The sequence below is a fragment of the Eretmochelys imbricata genome, chromosome 2 (genome assembly GCF_965152235.1).
Source record: "Eretmochelys imbricata isolate rEreImb1 chromosome 2, rEreImb1.hap1, whole genome shotgun sequence".
Lineage (NCBI taxonomy): Eukaryota > Metazoa > Chordata > Testudines > Cheloniidae > Eretmochelys > Eretmochelys imbricata.
Window position 1 is genome coordinate 195816674 of NC_135573.1, and position 18783 is coordinate 195835456.

General features: G+C 40.1%; 1 protein-coding gene across 2 annotated transcripts in view; it reads right to left on the bottom strand.

The window, feature by feature from the left end:
* RBMS3 (RNA binding motif single stranded interacting protein 3) overlaps positions 1–18783 on the bottom strand; it is a 547537-nt gene that overhangs the window by 155618 nt on the left and 373136 nt on the right. For both annotated transcript variants that reach the window (XM_077809306.1, XM_077809305.1), the window contains exons 5-6: positions 17209–17366; positions 1888–1967 (exon numbers count right to left, since the gene is read on the bottom strand). In XM_077809306.1, coding sequence (XP_077665432.1) covers positions 1888–1967; positions 17209–17366 — 238 coding nt within the window. The remainder of the gene's footprint in view (positions 1–1887; positions 1968–17208; positions 17367–18783) is intronic.

The window sequence follows — 18783 nt, forward strand, 5'->3', positions numbered from 1 at the left end:
AGCTTAATGCCATCATCTTTCATATATATATATATATATATATATATATATATATATATATAGTACGTACATGTGTCTGTATGTATATATAACCCACAATATATATTATTTCCAATTTGACTATATTCCTTGGGTAAATATATCTAAATGAAATTAGCAAAATCAAGCCATAACAATTTGTACATTGCTGTGCAGGCTAGTGATGAATGAGTAGTTATTTAAAACATCCACAGCTGAATAGTTAAGCACCTACTATATGTCTTCAGCTCTCAGTTTCTTTTTCCACATCATCGTCATCATCTATAACCTTAATTTATCAACAGCAAATATTCACACACACCCCCAAGGCAAACCCTGAAGTCAGTACTTTTTGTATTTAACTTTAAAACATTTTGAATAGGAAAGTAGCTAGAAAACCCAGGAAAAAAAAAATCACGGGAAGTACAGCGCAGGAGCAGGTGGTGTTGGAAAAGTGGCTCTGAGAACCTTTGAATCGCCTCAATTCCGCCTGCTTCAGGGGATGGCACGGCCTGCAAAGTGTTATGACCACTTGCTCTCCCATCATCCGCTCCCCCTCTCCCACCCTGGGGAGCTGAGAGAAGGGAGACAACGTGGAGCCGTATATGCCAGCTTTATGTGGCTTCTGCACCAGTGGAATTCTCACTGAGAACACTGTCACTCCTTTAAATCCCCTATGCACTACCAGAGAGGCATATGAGGCCCATTGTCAGAGCCTTATGTGTGGCATGTACACGCTACTGAAAACATATGATGATGCTAAATTTTCTGCCTCTAACAGAAAATGATGAGGTTTAATTGAGTCACTGCAAGAACAAAAGATAAATACAAAAATCATGTATTATGTAGATACCCTAAAAGCTGAAGTTTTTAAGGAGACAGTGACAACCTGAAATATAGGCAACTTTAAATACATTAATCTATAGTAGCTGTGGATATTACAAATACTCTTGAGATCCTCTACCAATTGTTGTATTCCTAGATTTTAGTCTCCTCTCTTAGAAGAGAGAATCACACAAGCAACAGGAGAAACTGACAATAGCAAAACTGACTATGCACAAAGATTGAAATCCTGCACCACTGACATCAATGGAGGTTTTGCCAGTGATTGCAGTAAGGTTAGGATTTCACCCAAAGTGTTGTCAAATGTGGAAAGTAAAACAAACTAGGGGGCAAAAATAAATCAGAAAGAAGTGTGGTATTTAGGTATTCTTGAATGTATTAACAGAGTGTTGTTTGTTGGACAAAGGAGGTAGTTGCTCTGCTGTACCTGGTACTGGTGAGGCCTCTGTTGCAGTACTGTGTCCAGCTGCGAACAGCACAATTTAAGAAAGATGTGGACAAACTGGACAGAGTCCAGAGGAGAACAAAAATGCTAAGAGGTTTAGAAACCCCTATCGCTTTAATCTCAGTAAGCACAGAAATATCAGTTCAGCCTTCATTGTTCTTGGTTTTTTTAAAAACTAACATTACAACACCACCACTACTTATCTATCTGGATTTTGCCCCAATTGAGAAATTTAAACAAAATCCATACAATAAAAATGGAAAATGTATACAGTAAAAATTATCGCACTGGTTATTTAAACTTCTTTTTTGTCATAGATAAATGTTCATATAGTACTAACGAGGGCAGGGCCAACATTGTAAATTCCACGAGGATTGGAGGGTAATAGCAAAAATAAAACAATGATCACTGCTCATAATAAAAGATGTGTGTTTGCTTAGATGGGGAGACATAACAGCAAACCTATATTATTGCAACTCTCAGCATGTACTCCAGCATTCCTATCATCTAAATTGGCTAATATGCCTCAGAAATGTTTATGTTTTATGTTATTTTAGTGAAGAAGAAATGGGAACACTTACCTGGTACACCAGGTGGAGTTTTTAGATATTTGCCATTAAAATGTTGAATTACTACTTCACATTTTTCTGTAGACTCCATTCTGGAAAAGAAAAGGGGGAGGGAGAAGCAATTATTATTAGAGTTTTATGAAAGTGTGCAGTCAGCAAAGGAAGGCCCGACACAGATGTCGAGAGAAATCTCAAAAGCTGCTCTTGCTGAATTCTGCAGAGATGCAGGTGGAACAGTTCATTACAATATGGTATTAGCTAGCAAGGAGAACTTGCCACTATCAAGCATTGTAGCATTTTTCTGGCTGCATGCAAGCTGGAACCGTGGCAGTTAACAGCTTGCTTTTGTGTCTTAGGAAACACCTCAAACAAGGACATGTCAAGTGCTTCTTGAAAAAGCTCAGGACCTGATTCCAAATTTCTGATGCACCCAAAATGCCCCCAAAGAATGCGCAAAAGATACAGGACCTAAGCTAAAACTGAAGGGGAGTGAAATGACAATAAGTCAGGATTATAAAGTGGGTGCACAACTGTTTAAAAAAAAAAACAAAAAAACCCCCAAAAGCAACTTCTCAAAGACTAGTTATCAATGGTTTGCTGCCAAATGGGGAGGAAGACTCTAGTGGGTCTGTCGTGTATCTGGTACTATTCAAGGTTTTCATTAATGACTTGGATAATGGGGTGGAGAACATGCTTATAAAATCTGCAGACGGCACCAAGCTGGGATGGGTTGCAAGTATTGTGGAGGACAGAATTAAAATTCAAAATGATCTGGATAAATTGGAGAAGAAGAAAAAAAATCAAATGCACAACTACACAATGAGAAATAACTGGCTAAGTCGTAGTACAGCAGAAAAGGATCTTGAGGTTATAGTGGATCACAAATTGAATCTAAGTCAACAATTGCAGACATTTCCAAAAAAGGATAATATTATTCTGGGGTGTACTAACAAGAGTGTAACTGTCCCGTGCTACTTGGCACTGCTGAGACCTCAACTGGAGGATTGTGTCCAGTTTCAGGAGGTACAGTTTTGGAAAGATGTGGACAAAGGGGAGAGAGTCCAGAAGAGAGCAACAAAAATGATACAAGTTTTAGAGAAACTGACCTATGAGGAAAGATAAACAAAATGGGGTATGTCCAGTAATGAGAAAAGAAGACTAAAGGGGGTGCTGATAAAAGTCTTCAAATATGTTAAGGACTGTTATAAACAGGATGGTGATCAATTGCTGTCAATATCTACTGAAGGTAGAACAAGAAACAACTGCAGCAAGGGAGATTTAGGTTAGATATCAGGAGAAACTTTCTAACTATAAGGATAATTAAACACTGGAATAGGCTTTCAAGAGAAGTTGTGGAATCGGCATCATTGGAAGTTTTTAAGAAGAGGTTAGATAACCCGCTGTCAGTGATAATCTAGGTCTACATGGGACTGCCTAAGCATGCGGGCCTGGACTTGAGAACCTTTCATTGAGTACATTTCTATGATTTCATTATTACAAGGTAAATAAATTATGGAAAATTGATTATAAAACAAAACCAACAGAAATCTGTACTTGTGAATTACATGAGTGCAAGCCATGGATGGAGACAGACATTACTGCACAAAATCTTGTCCTGGTGCAATGACTCATCATTCACCTGATATAATTGTGAATCGTAGTTCGAAGACACGCATAGGACTGCAGCAGCAATAATAAATATGCACCTATAGGACTGAAGTGATTATAAAGAATACAAAGGTAGGAGCCAAATCCTGAGTCGAGTTTATATCACTTTAAGAAACGTACAAGCCATTTTACAGGACCTAAACGGACCCTCTCAACAGGCTAACTGATCCTGAGAACAGTTGCTCATGCTGCAGAATAGGAATTAAAATGTCTGGGGCTGGGGGACAGGGATGACGACTCATAACTAGGTAGCAAAGACACTACAGATATCACATTGTGGTTTTTTTTTCAAGCTCTCTTGAAAGATTATATTCAGTACTCGTTCCATATTTTGATTCTGATCTAGGTGTTCTTCCAGCTAGGAGACTCTAATGACTTAAGTATTACTTCATTCTCACAAGTCAAGATCCTTTTAAAATAAATTCCTATACAACTCCTACCACGGACTAGTAAGGGGGGAAAGAACAACATTCTGCAGAGCGTACCTATTCTCTAGAGCCTCAACCCACTGCTGAGAGGGGCGGCTTATCTCCTTAGACAGGAGTTTGCCAAGAGTTAGAAAAAAAACTGAGCAAGAGAATAGGATGATTAATAGTCCAAGGAGTACAAAATCTTTTCTTAGTTTGTTTTGGGTGAAACCATTGTAATTGTCCCTTCTGGGTTCTAACCATGAGACAGTCTTTTGTAGCTCCGTTTTTACTGCCATTTCATGTAGGATGGGCTGTTTCCACGAGCACAAAGACAGCAACTTAGATTGTTCACTTTGGCTTCATTCAGATTTAACTAATCGAATGTCTGCAGCAAGCCTTTAGAGACCCTTGTCTCTGAAAGCATAAATGCGAGAAAAGTCTGTTTTCTGTAGCTGCGGGCGCTTAGTGTCAAACCACGTTATGTTGCACCAAACAGCAGTGACAATTTCATTTGAATACATGGGGCACATTTTAACAAGCCAAAGCAGCGGCGGCAAAGAATGCAATTGAGGAGCTGCCAAGTGAAAGAGCCTCAGCGCACTCCACACATTTTATGTGGGAAGGGAATAAAAGTGAAACCCACAGTGCTCTAGGATAAAAAGGCCATCTCCTGAATAGCTGTCTTAGAAAGAATGCACCTATTTTCTTCTCAAGTTTCACAATTAACGGCTCTCAAATGCCAGCACTAGCTATCTGTAATCTGGCACACGCTTCACTTGAAACCGACACTAGCATTATCAACTTGGCCTGAAAAGGCAGCATAATAGACAAAGCCGTCTTTACATGTTCCATTCCGATGTGCTGCTGAATAACTATAACTGCATGCATTATTCCTCCATGCTACCTGAATCCCCTTGAGTTTTTCACAACGGCTGTGTGTGGCAGGTAGACCTTCCTTCCAGAAATATGTTAATTAGACCTCTAGCCACTAAGTAACACTTGAGACATCTTGGATATGTCTCCCACCTATGGACAGATGCATGAATTATAATTTTCATATATACATATGTAGTATGTGGTGAAGTATCACTCTTCTTTTGTTTGAGATATTTAAGGTTATAAAATCATTGGGGTGGTATGGAGACTACAGGAAATAGATATGACTTTAATATTATAACTACTCCATTATGAGACCTTATTTTCAAGTGCTTACAACTTCACCAAACTGTCACCATTTGGGCTGAAATATTGCATGATGGTTATCTGCCTCAAGTGGATTTGGTTTAGGGACAATTTCAGCCAAACCAATTCAGCTGTTTCCAAGAACAAGATTAGGGAAAAATACATTGTTTTGCCCACATTAAAAAATTCTGGCTTCATTTGCTTTGGAAAGCTGTAGCATCCCCATGCCTTGGAGCAAGGGCTTGAAATTTGACTGTTGTTGTCAGAGATGTGCTTTCACTGTCCTTGTGAAAATCTGTCCAAATATGTCCAAGTTATAAGCCTTTTTTAAAAAATCACATTACACATACGTTTCTTCGATTATAGCAGCTAAATTCCCCAAGGTTCTGTCTGCACCAAGCTGGTTCAGCGTGGGGCTAAGCAGAACTTTCCCTGCAATTGTAGTTCTGGGCTGCAAGCTGTGCCAGGGCTAGGTGAGAGTCCAGGCACCTAAACTGAGAGCAGGAAATCTATTTCTCCTGTGCTGTCAATGACCCTCTCCTCCCCCGCAATTCCCCCCATGCTGAAGCCACAAAGAGGAGGAAGCTGTGTGATTTGAATGCATAGGGGACAAGAACTGGATCTGGGGGACCAGGGAATAGATTGGCTGAAGACTGGAACCTTAGGCTGGTGGCGAGAGGGGAAAAAGGAAACTGGGAATGGGAGTAAGAGGACTGGGCTGGTGGTGCCATGAGCCAGTATGTTGGATCATATTAAAGAAGTTCTGTATTAAAATCACAAATGAGTTTGATTCCCCAGAGTTTAAATTCCAGGGTATTACTAATTAAGAGGTCTCTTGGTTTTTGGTACTGTTTCTCTCCCTCTATGTGTGAAACTTGCAAGCTGCTAATTGTGTTAGTACATTCTAAGACAGAGTCTATTCTCAAAGCAATTCACAGAGAGAGAGACTCAAAGCAATACTCTAACAACAGAAACAGCACCCAGAGACTCCCCACCCTTTTGTTGTATTAGCAATTGTGATTAAAATAGAGATAGAGGATGTATGTGGATGGATGCTTGGTGTGGATAATAACTGAATGATCAGGGAGGTGCCAGCCTAAGAATCCAGTGTCCATCGGCTGAAGAAGGCGTCAAGTGGAAATAACCAGAGGGACCCCCCGGAGGGCAGACTGGAATCCACCCAACAGCCTCAAGAATGGGAGAACCAAAGAACAAGATAACATCTTGGAGCCATCAGGAATGTGCTATCTGCTGATTGATTCAGCAACAGCATGATGAAGCAATTCCCATAGACTGGCATAGGAAGAAATTCCTATAAAAAAAGACTCTAAAAAGTGAGAACTTTGGGGTCTGATTCTGCAAACCAACTTCCAGGAGCATCAGATGAGCATCTGACAAGGCCCTGCTCCCTCCTCATGTCCAGGCCACCTGGCCAGTGGCTTGGCATGAGCAACTCTAAGGCTGGTAACTATGATAACAACCTTGCAGAACCTGTGTGTGTGTGTTTGTATGAATGAATGTGTGAATAAATATGAGATTGAATGGAATGTTATAGCTATAACTAACTGCTTACTATGTTTCTTTCTGTATTCACAATAAATGTGGTATTTTGCCTTTTTCCCTTTAATAAGATCCTGCTGGTTTTTAATTTATTGGTACAACAAGTAGTTGGAAGAGACGAGACTGAAACCAGATGAGGAGGCACAGGGAGATGGGGAGTGGCTGGGCAAGGAGCCTGGGACTGAGAACTAATGGGTGAGGGAAGAAGGTGAAGGAGGGATCAGACAGATCAGATTAGGAACCAGGACTGGTTGGGTAAAGAGACCGAGCCAAAGACTGTGGGGAGAAACTGAGAGGACCCTGGGAAAGAAGATTGGGACTAGGAGCCATTGGGAACCGAATGAGTCAGCAGTCCTGTGGAAAAAAATTGTGTGACCATGTAAGTCAAGACTGTATCATAATGCAAACACACAAGGGACAAATTCTGGCATTTCTTAACTTTTGAGTGCTAGACTTTGCAAGCTTAATAATGTTCTTTTAACATAGTTTTTGTATACTGTATTTATATATTATGTTAAGTGCATAATTGTATGTGTGTGCAGACATATATGTGTTTGTGTGTATTTTATATATATATATATATATATATATATATATATAGCTAACTGCTGTGCATTTTGTTGCACTGACAAATTTTTTATTTAAATAAAAACAGTGCTAAAAAGAATTCAAAATTTTCAAAAGCTATCCACCAAAGGACAGAATTTACATAAACTGGCTGTAAATTGAGTGCAAATGAGTTTTGCAATCCATACATTTATTGGTATTGCATAAGTTTTGCACACTCAAGTCACTTCTGTGAACAAAGTTGTGGGTTCACAAATGGAGACCTCTGAAAAATTACCCCTTACTCGTAAGGTTTGACTTCACATAGAAAACGGGAACATTTAGAATGAAGGATAGATCCCGTGCTTCACCACACTCTGAGGAGCTGCAGCACCACACATCAGAATTTACCCTTTGGCTCTGAGAAGACAGTGAGTTGGTGCACGGACACACTATTGGCAGCCTAGATTTCCCACACTGACTGTGAGGGGCACATTTTCAAAGCTGGCTGATCAAGCTGCACCCACCATCTATTCCTGTGCAGAAAAATCACAAGATATACAAAAATTCTCAAGATAGACAAAGATTGAAAAATGTGCATTTGTGCACACAAAACAAACAATTGCATATACGTAAGTGGGAGGTTATATGTACAGTTTGTAAGGATGACCTTAGGTGATTGGTAAACAGGAGTTAATCTGCAAATGGAATTATAAGGGCTCTGTGGCCAGGGTAATCTATTGAAGCATATCCTCAGTTCCCTCCCCAACTCCTGGAGGATCTGGAGAGTCAGAGAAGGTTCTAGCATTCTGAAAATAAAACAATATTGTGAAATCTTGCCTCCTCCCCCACCGCATTAGCTCCTCTTATGGTTCTCCAGGCAGAAATTACAGATTATCCATTTTGCACACATACATAGGGCCAGTGAATGGACCTATGCCAATTTTCTCCACCTGAGGATCTGGACCATAATTCCATGTTTGAATTTATATATGCTTGTGTTTCCAAGGCGCAATTTAGGCACCTAAGCTTGAAAATTTAACTCTGAATGTCCTCACTGTTAGCAGGATTAAATCAAATGGTTAGTGATATTTTAGCAAAATTACTCTGGGATTTGAAGGATTTAATTATTTTTGCTTTAAGGAAGTAGTAAAAGAGTACGTCTAAGAGATTATCCTAAAATGTGCAATATCTTATTTAATAAACTGAAACAACTCATTGATGTGTTTTAAACTACTCATTAATTCATGACTAGCCGCAGAAAGTGTTTATTACTCCTGGAAACAGTTTTGCGGGTCTCCCAATGCGTTTCTAGCCTTGGCAGGTGGTGAGATATCGAAACCTGACTTCCCTGTCATTCTGATTTACCATCCTGTTTTAATTCCACTGAAATTTTGATTAGACCCTCAGCACTTGCTATGGGCAGAAATAACATTTGGGATTCTCATGTTACATACTGTACAAGAGCCTGATCCTTAACATGGGGCTGTGTGTGGGCAAAAGGGCCCACCCACACAGAGCTCAACATATGATTGAAGTCTGCATCGTCCTTTTTTTAAAAGTAATGGCCACAAAAATTATGTAAGAAATAAAGTAAACTGGAAAACAAGATTGTAAAAATAAAGATCCTAATAAGGTCACAATTTGTCATGGAAAGAGATGGATGTAAAATACCTCTGAAAAATGGGTAATACCAACTTTCTAGTGGTAAAACAAAATTGTTTCTGTTCTAGATGGTTCACAAGATATTGCTTTGAAACTCTCTTTAATAGTGCACTTTTGGTAGTAGTCCACAATTTAATGGAAAAAGTCCTAGGCACTAGACCAGTTCATGCCCTACAACAACTCTGAAGGTACTAGGGTGCATCTTGTAAATATCATTGTTGGGTAAGAATTAGTTTGGAGAAAATAAGACCCCACCAAAGTCATAGGCCAAATCCTTTTAATATTCTTAAAGGTTTGGATAATTATTTTAAAAACCTTGAATTTCCTTTTCATTTGCCTCTCTCTGTACCCTCTTGATTCTGATTAAGACTAGAAATTGAGGCGCTCAAATACTATAAAGAGACCTATTCTTACTATATTTCTGGCCCAGCAGGAAAGTGTTGAAAATCTCTAAAGAAAAGCTGTTCTCATCAAATCTCCAAAATTTGCAAACTCAAGATGTTTGGATAAAGTTCATACAAAGAATTAGAATTCCGTATGCTTAATCTGAGTGAATCTTACCACCAAACCATTTGAGGTTTATCCTTCCCTAGCAAACAAAAATTTATTCTATTCTAAAAATCTGTGTTATTCCCCCTTATAGACCATTGTGGCTCCACAGGAGTCATTATTAGCTGTTATAAATAATGGGGATCCTTCACAATGTTAGTGCAAATAAATATATAGAAAGCCTTCTGGAAATAAATCTACTGTACTTACTCATTATGCAGATTAATAAAATGCCAAGTAAAAGTTTAAGAACATAAACATACATTAGAAAGAGCAACATGCTGATTAAGTGGCTACTACATAACAAATATTTGATATCTTGTAATTCTCACTAAGCAATAAAACTATGTGGCTTTGTTCGCATTTACACTAAGGCCCCTTTAGACTCTTTAGTGTAAATTGTGTGAGACCTGGGCCCTGTATTTTTAAATGCCACCTGAATATTCGGAGATTTTTTTGAATTAAAGGGTCTCTGTTATATTTAAATTATGGTTCCCTTCTGTGAGTTATTAATTTTTATACTAATACCGATCTGAAGATCTTAAGGTGCTTTGCAAACATTAATCAAGTAATCCCTGAGATACCCTTATGTGGTAGGGAAATAAAAAAATATTCTACAGATAAGGAAACTGCAGCAAAGAGGTTAAGTAACTCGCCCAGGGACACAGAAGGAATTGGAGTCAGACCCAGGATTAGCAATCAGGACCTCATAGTTCCCAGGCATGTAACTCAGACCACATTTTGTTCTTATGCTCTCTGACTGTGTCCAGGATAGAGGTTTTGTTCAGTGGGAGCGTGAGAACAGGTGGGCTAAAATACAGTTGAATATTCTGGATAATCATCAAGCCACAGCAATTAGAGCTGACCTAGTCCAGTGCACGATAGTTTATTACAACACATTTTCTAGTACTTTTTTCCATCTACTATTCTTCGCTCATGGAGTTTACATTACTTTATTTGAGAACCTATTACACAGTCTATGATACTTTATTGTCAAGCATTAGTCATGCACTGTAGGTCCCTGTGGCTAGTCTAGGGTAGTGGTTCTCAGCCTATTTACCATTGTGGGCCGCATATGCAGCTGTGTGCGTTATGGGGGCCACATCAACACAATACATATACTACCTGTATGGACCTGAGGATGTCACATGGGCCGCAGCTGTGTGCTGACTGGGCCACAAGCAGCCCATGGACCCCATATTGAGAACCACTGGTCTAGGAGCCAGCTGGTAGTGGTATGTCAGTATCTCCCTCCTGATACCTGGGTGTATGTTTGCGGGGGAGGGGAAGAGAAGCAGGATGCTTCCTCTTTCCTCACTCAGGAATCCTGTGCAATGGAAGTAGGGGAAATGGACCTCTTTGTCCCCTAAATTCAGATGTGAGAACGGTCACACCTGAGGACCAGACAAGGTAGGACTAGGGCCTAGGAGGGGGAGGGGCGGGGAGCGAGAGAGAAAGTGAGTCTGTGTGCGCACATGCACAGTGGGACACATGACACTGCTCCCCAAAAAGACAATACAGGTATGTGTTTTGGGTATGGGATGAGATTGGGAAGATGTCAGGGTCTTCCTGGGAGTGAGAAGGGAAGGGTGGAGAGTTGTCTAAGAGAAAATCTGAGCCCTCAAACAAATCACCTGTTCCCTACCAAACTCAGTCGATGGACCCTGCACGGTTTCATTAGCTGTAACTGTGAAACTATTTTGGCTCTTTTTCGTTCCTTCTCTTCTTTTTATTCCCCTGAGGAATTGTAGCCTATTGCATGTAGTTATGGGGTTTGTCGGCATTCTCCAGGCTTTCTTCCATACTCAAGGATTTTACTACTTCCTACCAGAGTACTAAACTCACTGGGTAAGTTTACAAATTTGCTTTCTTGAAATGTAATACCCTGCTATGGCTGCATTCTGTGAAGCCATTTCTTCCTATGGCTAACTCAGCTAGCTTGTGTTCCCTTGTACCAAACAGCCTGTCTATTGGTAAGAGGTAAATCTAGGGAGGTTTCACTGTTTGGCTGGAATCTGTATTGCTTCAATTAAAGGAACTTGTTTATCACATGAGCACACAAAATCCATGTGCAGCACACTAGTGAGATGCTATGAGCGGCCCTTTTATTACACACCACTATATTTGAGAAAGCAGACTGAGGGCCTGATTCTCATCTCACTAGGCCAGTGTAAATCAGGAGCAATTCTATTTCCCTTAAAGTCAGTGTAAAACTATTATAAATGAGACAAGACCCTGATGAGGCCTACTATGTTGCTGCCCATGTTCCATGCTGTTTTTTTTAGTCCATGAAGTAAATTTCAGGCATCTAGTCAAATATGATTCCCGAAAACTAAATGTAAAGTGTAACAAAGGCAATAAACATCAGATTACTTTAATTAAAAAACCACAAACACATGCAAAGAAATTCACTCAATTAAAAACATAATTAAAAGCATATCAACCATGCCACAAAAGTAACACCAGACCCCCAAACCCAAAACATCTAGTCACAAAAAAAAGAAGGCAAAGTGCTTTCTCAATGTTCTTCTTTCTCTCAGGTGAGGGAGAAACATAATTGTGAAGTTCTTAACTTTGGTCATCGTCTGTGAACAGCACCATAACATTATTTTAAGACAGTTTATGTTGGACAAATTCTCTCATGTTACTGGAAAAGGGAAATGGATGGCATGAACACACCGTTATTTCTAGCCAGACCTCGGCTGATTTATGCTACTGTCTTCTCACTTGCAGGTTCAGTATTATACTGGCACCTGCTAGCACTGCAATGGTTGAGTGTCTGACTGTCTGCATTTCCAACATAAATTTCTCTTTTTGGAGGTTTATGACTTTGCTGTAAAATGTTGCTTGGGGCTGAATCTTGCAAGGTCATTTTAAGTTACGAGAGAGCAAACACAATAAAAAAAAAGTTAGTGGCTTCTAACCCTTTTTTGTACTTACCATTTAAAAACATCTTTCGAAAAAGGCTCACTATGCAGTGTAATTTACAGTGCAGAATAGAACATTTAACTAGGGTATTTATTAAAAAAAAAACATCGTAGAGTAGGTTACGAAAGAACCCATCTACATGACTACATCTGAAGAGCTGCTACTTTTCAACAAAAATATCCTAAGAGTTTTTACTAGAGGATTTTAGGGCCCAATTTTTGTCTCATTGATTTAATGGGGTGTTTTAACATTGACATCAGTGGGATCAGGATTTGACACTGTAACACGACTGATGTATCTTTCCCCTTGAGGTATGCCACCATGCCTCAGTTTCCTCCTCTTATGTGTTGCTAGGGTAACTGCACACCATACAACTGGTGTTTCAGATTAAAATCTCCCTTTCTGGGGTCTTGCTTGTAATTAATTTAACACAAAAGTTATGCAATCCATCACCCTTGTATCTGGGCTCCTCAGTACTTCACAGACATCCTTGGATCAGTTTTATTTTTGGTCCCTGCCCTAGCTCTCACTACACAGGGAGTCCCACTTGTCCCACTCCAGAGATCCAACCACAGCTCATAGTTCTTCCCCTGGCAATGTGTCCTTCTGCCGGCTGCTGTAGAGTAACCCACAGCAGCTATTTCCTAGTTCTTGCTTTCCCTCCAACTGAGCTTAAAGTCAGGTATGGCTGGAAACAACCAGCTTTTCTTCTTTTGAAAGGGCTGCGTTTCCGTGAGAGGTGCATGCAAAGAACTTGTGCCCTGTTACAATCCCAGAGTGCTGTGTGGTACAATTAAATAAAGCGACCGGATTTTTAAAGAGTGATACTTTCATGACTAATAGCAGCATTTATAGTTACACATTTTGACTTCAGAATAGTCTGATTTCCTACTGTAGGGCAAATCCTGCCCCTTTCTCCCTTTGTGCAAAAGGCTCTCTGACAGGAAAATGGTATGGCTGAACCGTGCAAAGAGGCTGCAAAAGTGGTAATGAATGTAGGGCCAGGGACTTAGAAGAGATAACCTCACTCCATAGAGTTTTCCAACATGCAGGTGTGTTACTCAGAATCCTCTCTCAGATATCTGTTAGGGCTTGAACTGAACATACGAACAGCCATACTGTATCAGACCAATGGTCCATATAGGTCAGTATCCTGTCTGATACTGGCCAATGCCAGATACTTTGGAGGGACTGAACAGAACAGGGCAATTCTGAGTCATCCCCTGTCCATCCCCGTCCATCCCCTGTCACCCAGTCTCAGCTTCTGGCAGTTGGAGGTTTAGGGACACAAGGATAATGGAGTTATGTCCCTCAATCATGGGGCTACATCTTGGCTAATAGGTTTCAGAGTAACAGCCGTGTTAGTCTGTATTCGCAAAAAGAAAAGGAGTACTTGTGGTACCTTAGAGACTAACCAATTTATTTGAGCATAAGCTTTCGTGAGCTACAGCTCACTTCATCGGATGCATACTGTGGAAAATACAGAAGATGTTTTTATACACACAGACCGTGAAAAAATGGGTGTTCATCACTACAAAAGGTTTTCTCTCCCCCCACCCCACTCTCCTGCTGGTAATAGCTTATCTAAAGTGATCACTCTCTTTACAATGTGTATGATAATCAAGGTGGGCCATTTCCAGCACAAATCCAGGTTCCCCCCCCACAAACCCACTGTCCTGTGGGTAACTGATGGACCTATCTTCCATGAATTTATCTAGTTCTTTGTTAAACTCAGTTATACTTTTGGCCTTCACAATGTCCCATCACAATGAGCTTGAATGATTGTATCTGTGTTGGGTGAAGTACTTCCTTTTGTTTGCTTTAAACCTGCTGCCTATTCATTTCATCGGGTGATCCCCAGTTCTGGTGTTATGTGGAGGGGTAAATAACGCTTCCCTATTCACTTTCTGCATACCACTCATGATTTTGCAGACCTCTATCATATGCTCCTTTAGCCATTTCTTTCCTAAACTGAACAGTTCCAGTCTTTTAAATGTCTCCACATATGGAACCTGTTCCATTTCCCGAAATATTTTTGTTGCCCTTCTCTGCACCTTTTCCAATTCTAATATATTCTTTTTTGAGATGAGGGAACCAAAACTGCATGCAGTATTCAAGGTGTGGGCACACCATGGGATATATATGATATTTTCTGTTTTGCTATTTATCCCTTTTCTATCCACCATAGGCATTAGGAAACAATTTTTAACAGCATATTGGATAGTCATCTAGATGCATTTGCGGGATTTTCACTCTCCTCTAAGGCACTATCAGAGGCAAAATACTGGATTTGACAGACCATTCTTTTGATTGAATATACAAAATCTTCTGTTCCTATAATACACATTAGCATCCAAGATAATGTCTGACTTGTTCAAATAATTGTATAGTTTCATTTCAGCTGCCTTCACTTAAATGTTTCAAAGACAGAAGTTCTTCCCTTGGTCAAGAGGAACATCCTCAAGCTAAATTGATCTTCTCTATTTCTCTCCTCAACTGACACCCTCTGTTTGCCTCCAATGTGGCATTATCTTTGCTCCTAAACTGCCCTTCCCCCACGACCTCTATGTATCTTTACATATGCCTACCACCATTTGGCAACATGGCACTGCCTTGACTCTATCTCCTTCCACCATGACTATGGTAACTTCTTCCCTATGGCCTTCCCAAGAGCTAGCTCTCCAGATTCCAACACGTGTAGTCTGTCTCCTCAGATGGTGAAATAAGTATGACCACAGTTACATCAACTTTCGTTACTTCCACAGCTTGCCCATTCATTACAGTTCAACATTTCACTCCATGGTTTTAACCCCACACCACATCCTAGCTCCATCCTACCCTCATGGATCTTTCCTCTCAGCTTCCCTTGCCGCTCTCATCAGCAGTTTTGCTAACACCAAGCATGCAAAACTCAGGATGCAGTCCCCAAAAGAGCATGAAATTGGCTTAAAAATCATGAATTTTAAAATACGTAATGCATTTATTTTTCTTTGGTTTCTGGTTCTTGAGCCTCTAGGTGCCCCTTGGGTCATGCTTTCCTCCACAACCATGAGGGTTAGAAACTTACAGTGGGGATAAGGAGGAGAAGAGAGGCACAGGGGGCACCACAATGGCTTAAAGCCACCCAGGACTCCCCCCAGACAGGGATAATCCTCCAGCTAAATGAGCTTTAGGTACGCTTTATACCTGCAGAGCAGTACAAAGTGGCCTTAATGGAGTCAAAGGTGAGGGACATCGATTCTCCATATAAATACAGCTGATACCCCATCATTGCCTCAGAGTCACGCACACCTACTGTGTGTGCTCACACTATAGATGTACTAGCCTGCACCCCCACATGCTTCTAGGCAACCATAAAGCGCCTCATCTATATACAGTGACATACACACTGTACAAAGAAACTGAACAGTGCCTTGTTACAAGAGAAATATCATGTCATTAAAGATTGGATTGTAAATTCTAGTGCCCAAGGGCAAAGTGAAGATTCAGCATTCGATTGTGGCTCTGAGAAATCCTGGCTTCATTCAAATCAATGGGAATTTTGTCATGGACTTCAATGGAGCCAGGATTTTACCCTTCCTGTTTTTGTGTGCTTAAATACACGACCTTCGTGTTGCATTAACACTGAGTTAAAAAAAATGTTATCAGTTAAATACATATCCATGAACACAGGCAACTTTTACAATGCAATGTTTATCATCTGATAATGCTGAGCTGCAGGTAGTGAGTTCAGAGAGTCAAGTTAACATTGTTAACATAGATGGTGCGTATAGAATGGTGTGTTATCTTTCACCCTAATCGGTTTGTCTTTTACCGTTTGAATTCAGACTGTAATATCTTAACATTTCCTTGAATATGATGATCTTGTATATCAAGGAGAAAGGTAACATTACAATGCCAGTTATCTTACAAGCTGCCTCATTATCACACAGTAACCCTACTTTACTGAATGGTATTATGGTACTGGGAGAAGTGTCATGATATACCAAGATATAGTGTATTCCAGAGGAATTCACAAAATAACTCTGTCATAATTTTGCTTGCTGTTCAAAAGTACAGTCTCATGAATGCTCTGTAAAGCTAAGTGATATCTGCTTTTCTTTTTAAGCGGGAGACATTTATTTACAGTGTAAGTGGATACAGAAGTTGCTCCTTCTTCCACTTACCTCTTCTGTCCCCTTCTATGTACAGATCCCATTCTTTACTACTATTATTTTTTAAAGAAACCTACTACATTTAACAGGGTTTCTAGCTGAGGAAGCTTTATATAAGCATTTCCTTCTAGTTAACATGAAAATGCTTCCTTCTGTCATGACAATGACACAAGGTCTACTCTAGTCTGTCTAAAACATCATACCAGCCAGGGTTTCTTAAATCTAAATCTTTCTCCTGACCTCCTCTCAGGAGCTTGGAATCCTTGGGGCTTTCAAGCAAGTTGTGTTCTCCAGATACACTTCCTCTGCTCTTCCTGCTGATAAATTTACTATTTCTTGTTAGAACGGCTTTGCTAAACCTCTGAATGCATTCAGCTGTAGGACATTTATTATCTAAACTTGATTATGCGTGGACAGTTCACTATTGCTAGCGATTTTATTTCCTATATAAAAGTGTAATGAACTAATATTTGGACCAATGGGATGAACTCCTATTTGCAAAAAGTACAGACACTCAATCTGATCAAGATGCGGTTTCCTGACTGTTCTGCATATTCCATAGCTATGAGGCTTCAGAGCTACCGAGGAAACAGCATTTGCAAAAAACCAAAGCCAAAAAAAACCCCAACCTGCCTCCCACCAGAATAAATCAAATAGACCAAGGGTTTCACCTGGCAAAGCCGACTCCTCTGCTGACTCCATTAGCATCTCTTAATATTCTGGTGGAAATGACATGTCCGAAGGGTTTCAGCATATTCTCCAATTCCTGCTCATCCATGGAAATGGGTAAATTTGAGATGTATAAATTAGTTGGGTCTTGCTCTTGTTGCTAAGATAAAAGAAAAGAAACAGCCTCAATTAAATTCACTACTTTAACAGAACAGCTTGTGGTTCCCGATATCCAAAAACTGTGGGTGCTCCAAATAATACAGAGCCAAGAAATTATAACAGGGTTAGACGCAGAGCTCTGCAAGCTATTCAGAGCTGACAATCTACTTGTCAAATATAGCCCATTAAGGCCTCAACCCTGCAAATTCTCATGCATGTGCTTATCTCTCCATCCATGCGTAGACCCATTTAATTCAATGGGACTGCTCATGTGCAGGACGTTACTCTCATGCACAAGTGTTTTCAGGACTGTGGCCTGATTTAGGAAGTTGACTGAACAGAACATGATTTCTACATATGTGTTCACTGCTCAAAAATATTCAGCAAATGTTGTATGCAGAGACATATATTCCAGCCTGAAGACTGTTTGCAACTTGGTCACTATGAGTGAGGTTGGTTGAAAATGGAGAATGTTTTTCTGGAAATTTTCCAACAAGCTCTAAGAAGGATTTTTGCTTGAAGCTCTAACTTCAAGCTTTTTTAATTAATAGGTCACCTGGTACATGCTTTATTCCTTGATTGGCTGAGCATAATCCTTAGAATGGGTTAGAATGTGAACACTCAAGAATTCAAATTTGAAAATCACTTTTTATTAATACTCCAGAGTACTAGTTTAAAATGGCAGTTTTGGCAAACATTCCTGCTGGTAACTTGTTTGCTAGAATACTCTCAGGAAGGGGACACAAAACACAGGTGCAGCAAAAGCATTATAAACTTCAAACAAAGGCCCTGTCTACACACAAACTTGCACCTGTTTAATAAAACAGGTTTAGTTAAACCCTTGCAAACACCTCTATGGACACATTTATTTTGGTTTACAAGCAGCTTATTTTGGTTTAGCTTAAACCTGTTTCCAATCGACTTAGGGCTTGTCTACACCTAAAACACTACAGTGGCACAGCTGCACCATTGTAGCGTTTCAGTGTAGACACTACCTATGCCAACTGGAGGGATTCTCCTGTTGGCGTAGATAATCCACCTCCCTGAGTGGGAGGTTGATGAAAGAATTCTTCTGTCAACCTAGTGCTGTCTACACTGGGGGTTAATTCAATATAGTTACTCCTCGGGGGGGGAGGGGGTAGATTTTTCTCATGTAAATTCCCAGGGTAGATCAGACCTTAGGCTAACTCAAAATATGCCTGGTTTAAACCAAAATCAGAATGTCCATACAGCCTTTTGCATCAGTTTAGCTAAATTGGCTTTAAAAATCACACCTTCAGTTAACCCACTGCAACTCAGTTCGTGGACAAGCACAAACAATCCCATGCATTTGCCCAGCTCCAGGAAGATACATGAATAGAGTGCAAACTCAAGGAGCCTGTTTCTCCACTTCCTTGCACCTCATTCACCCCTCTGTA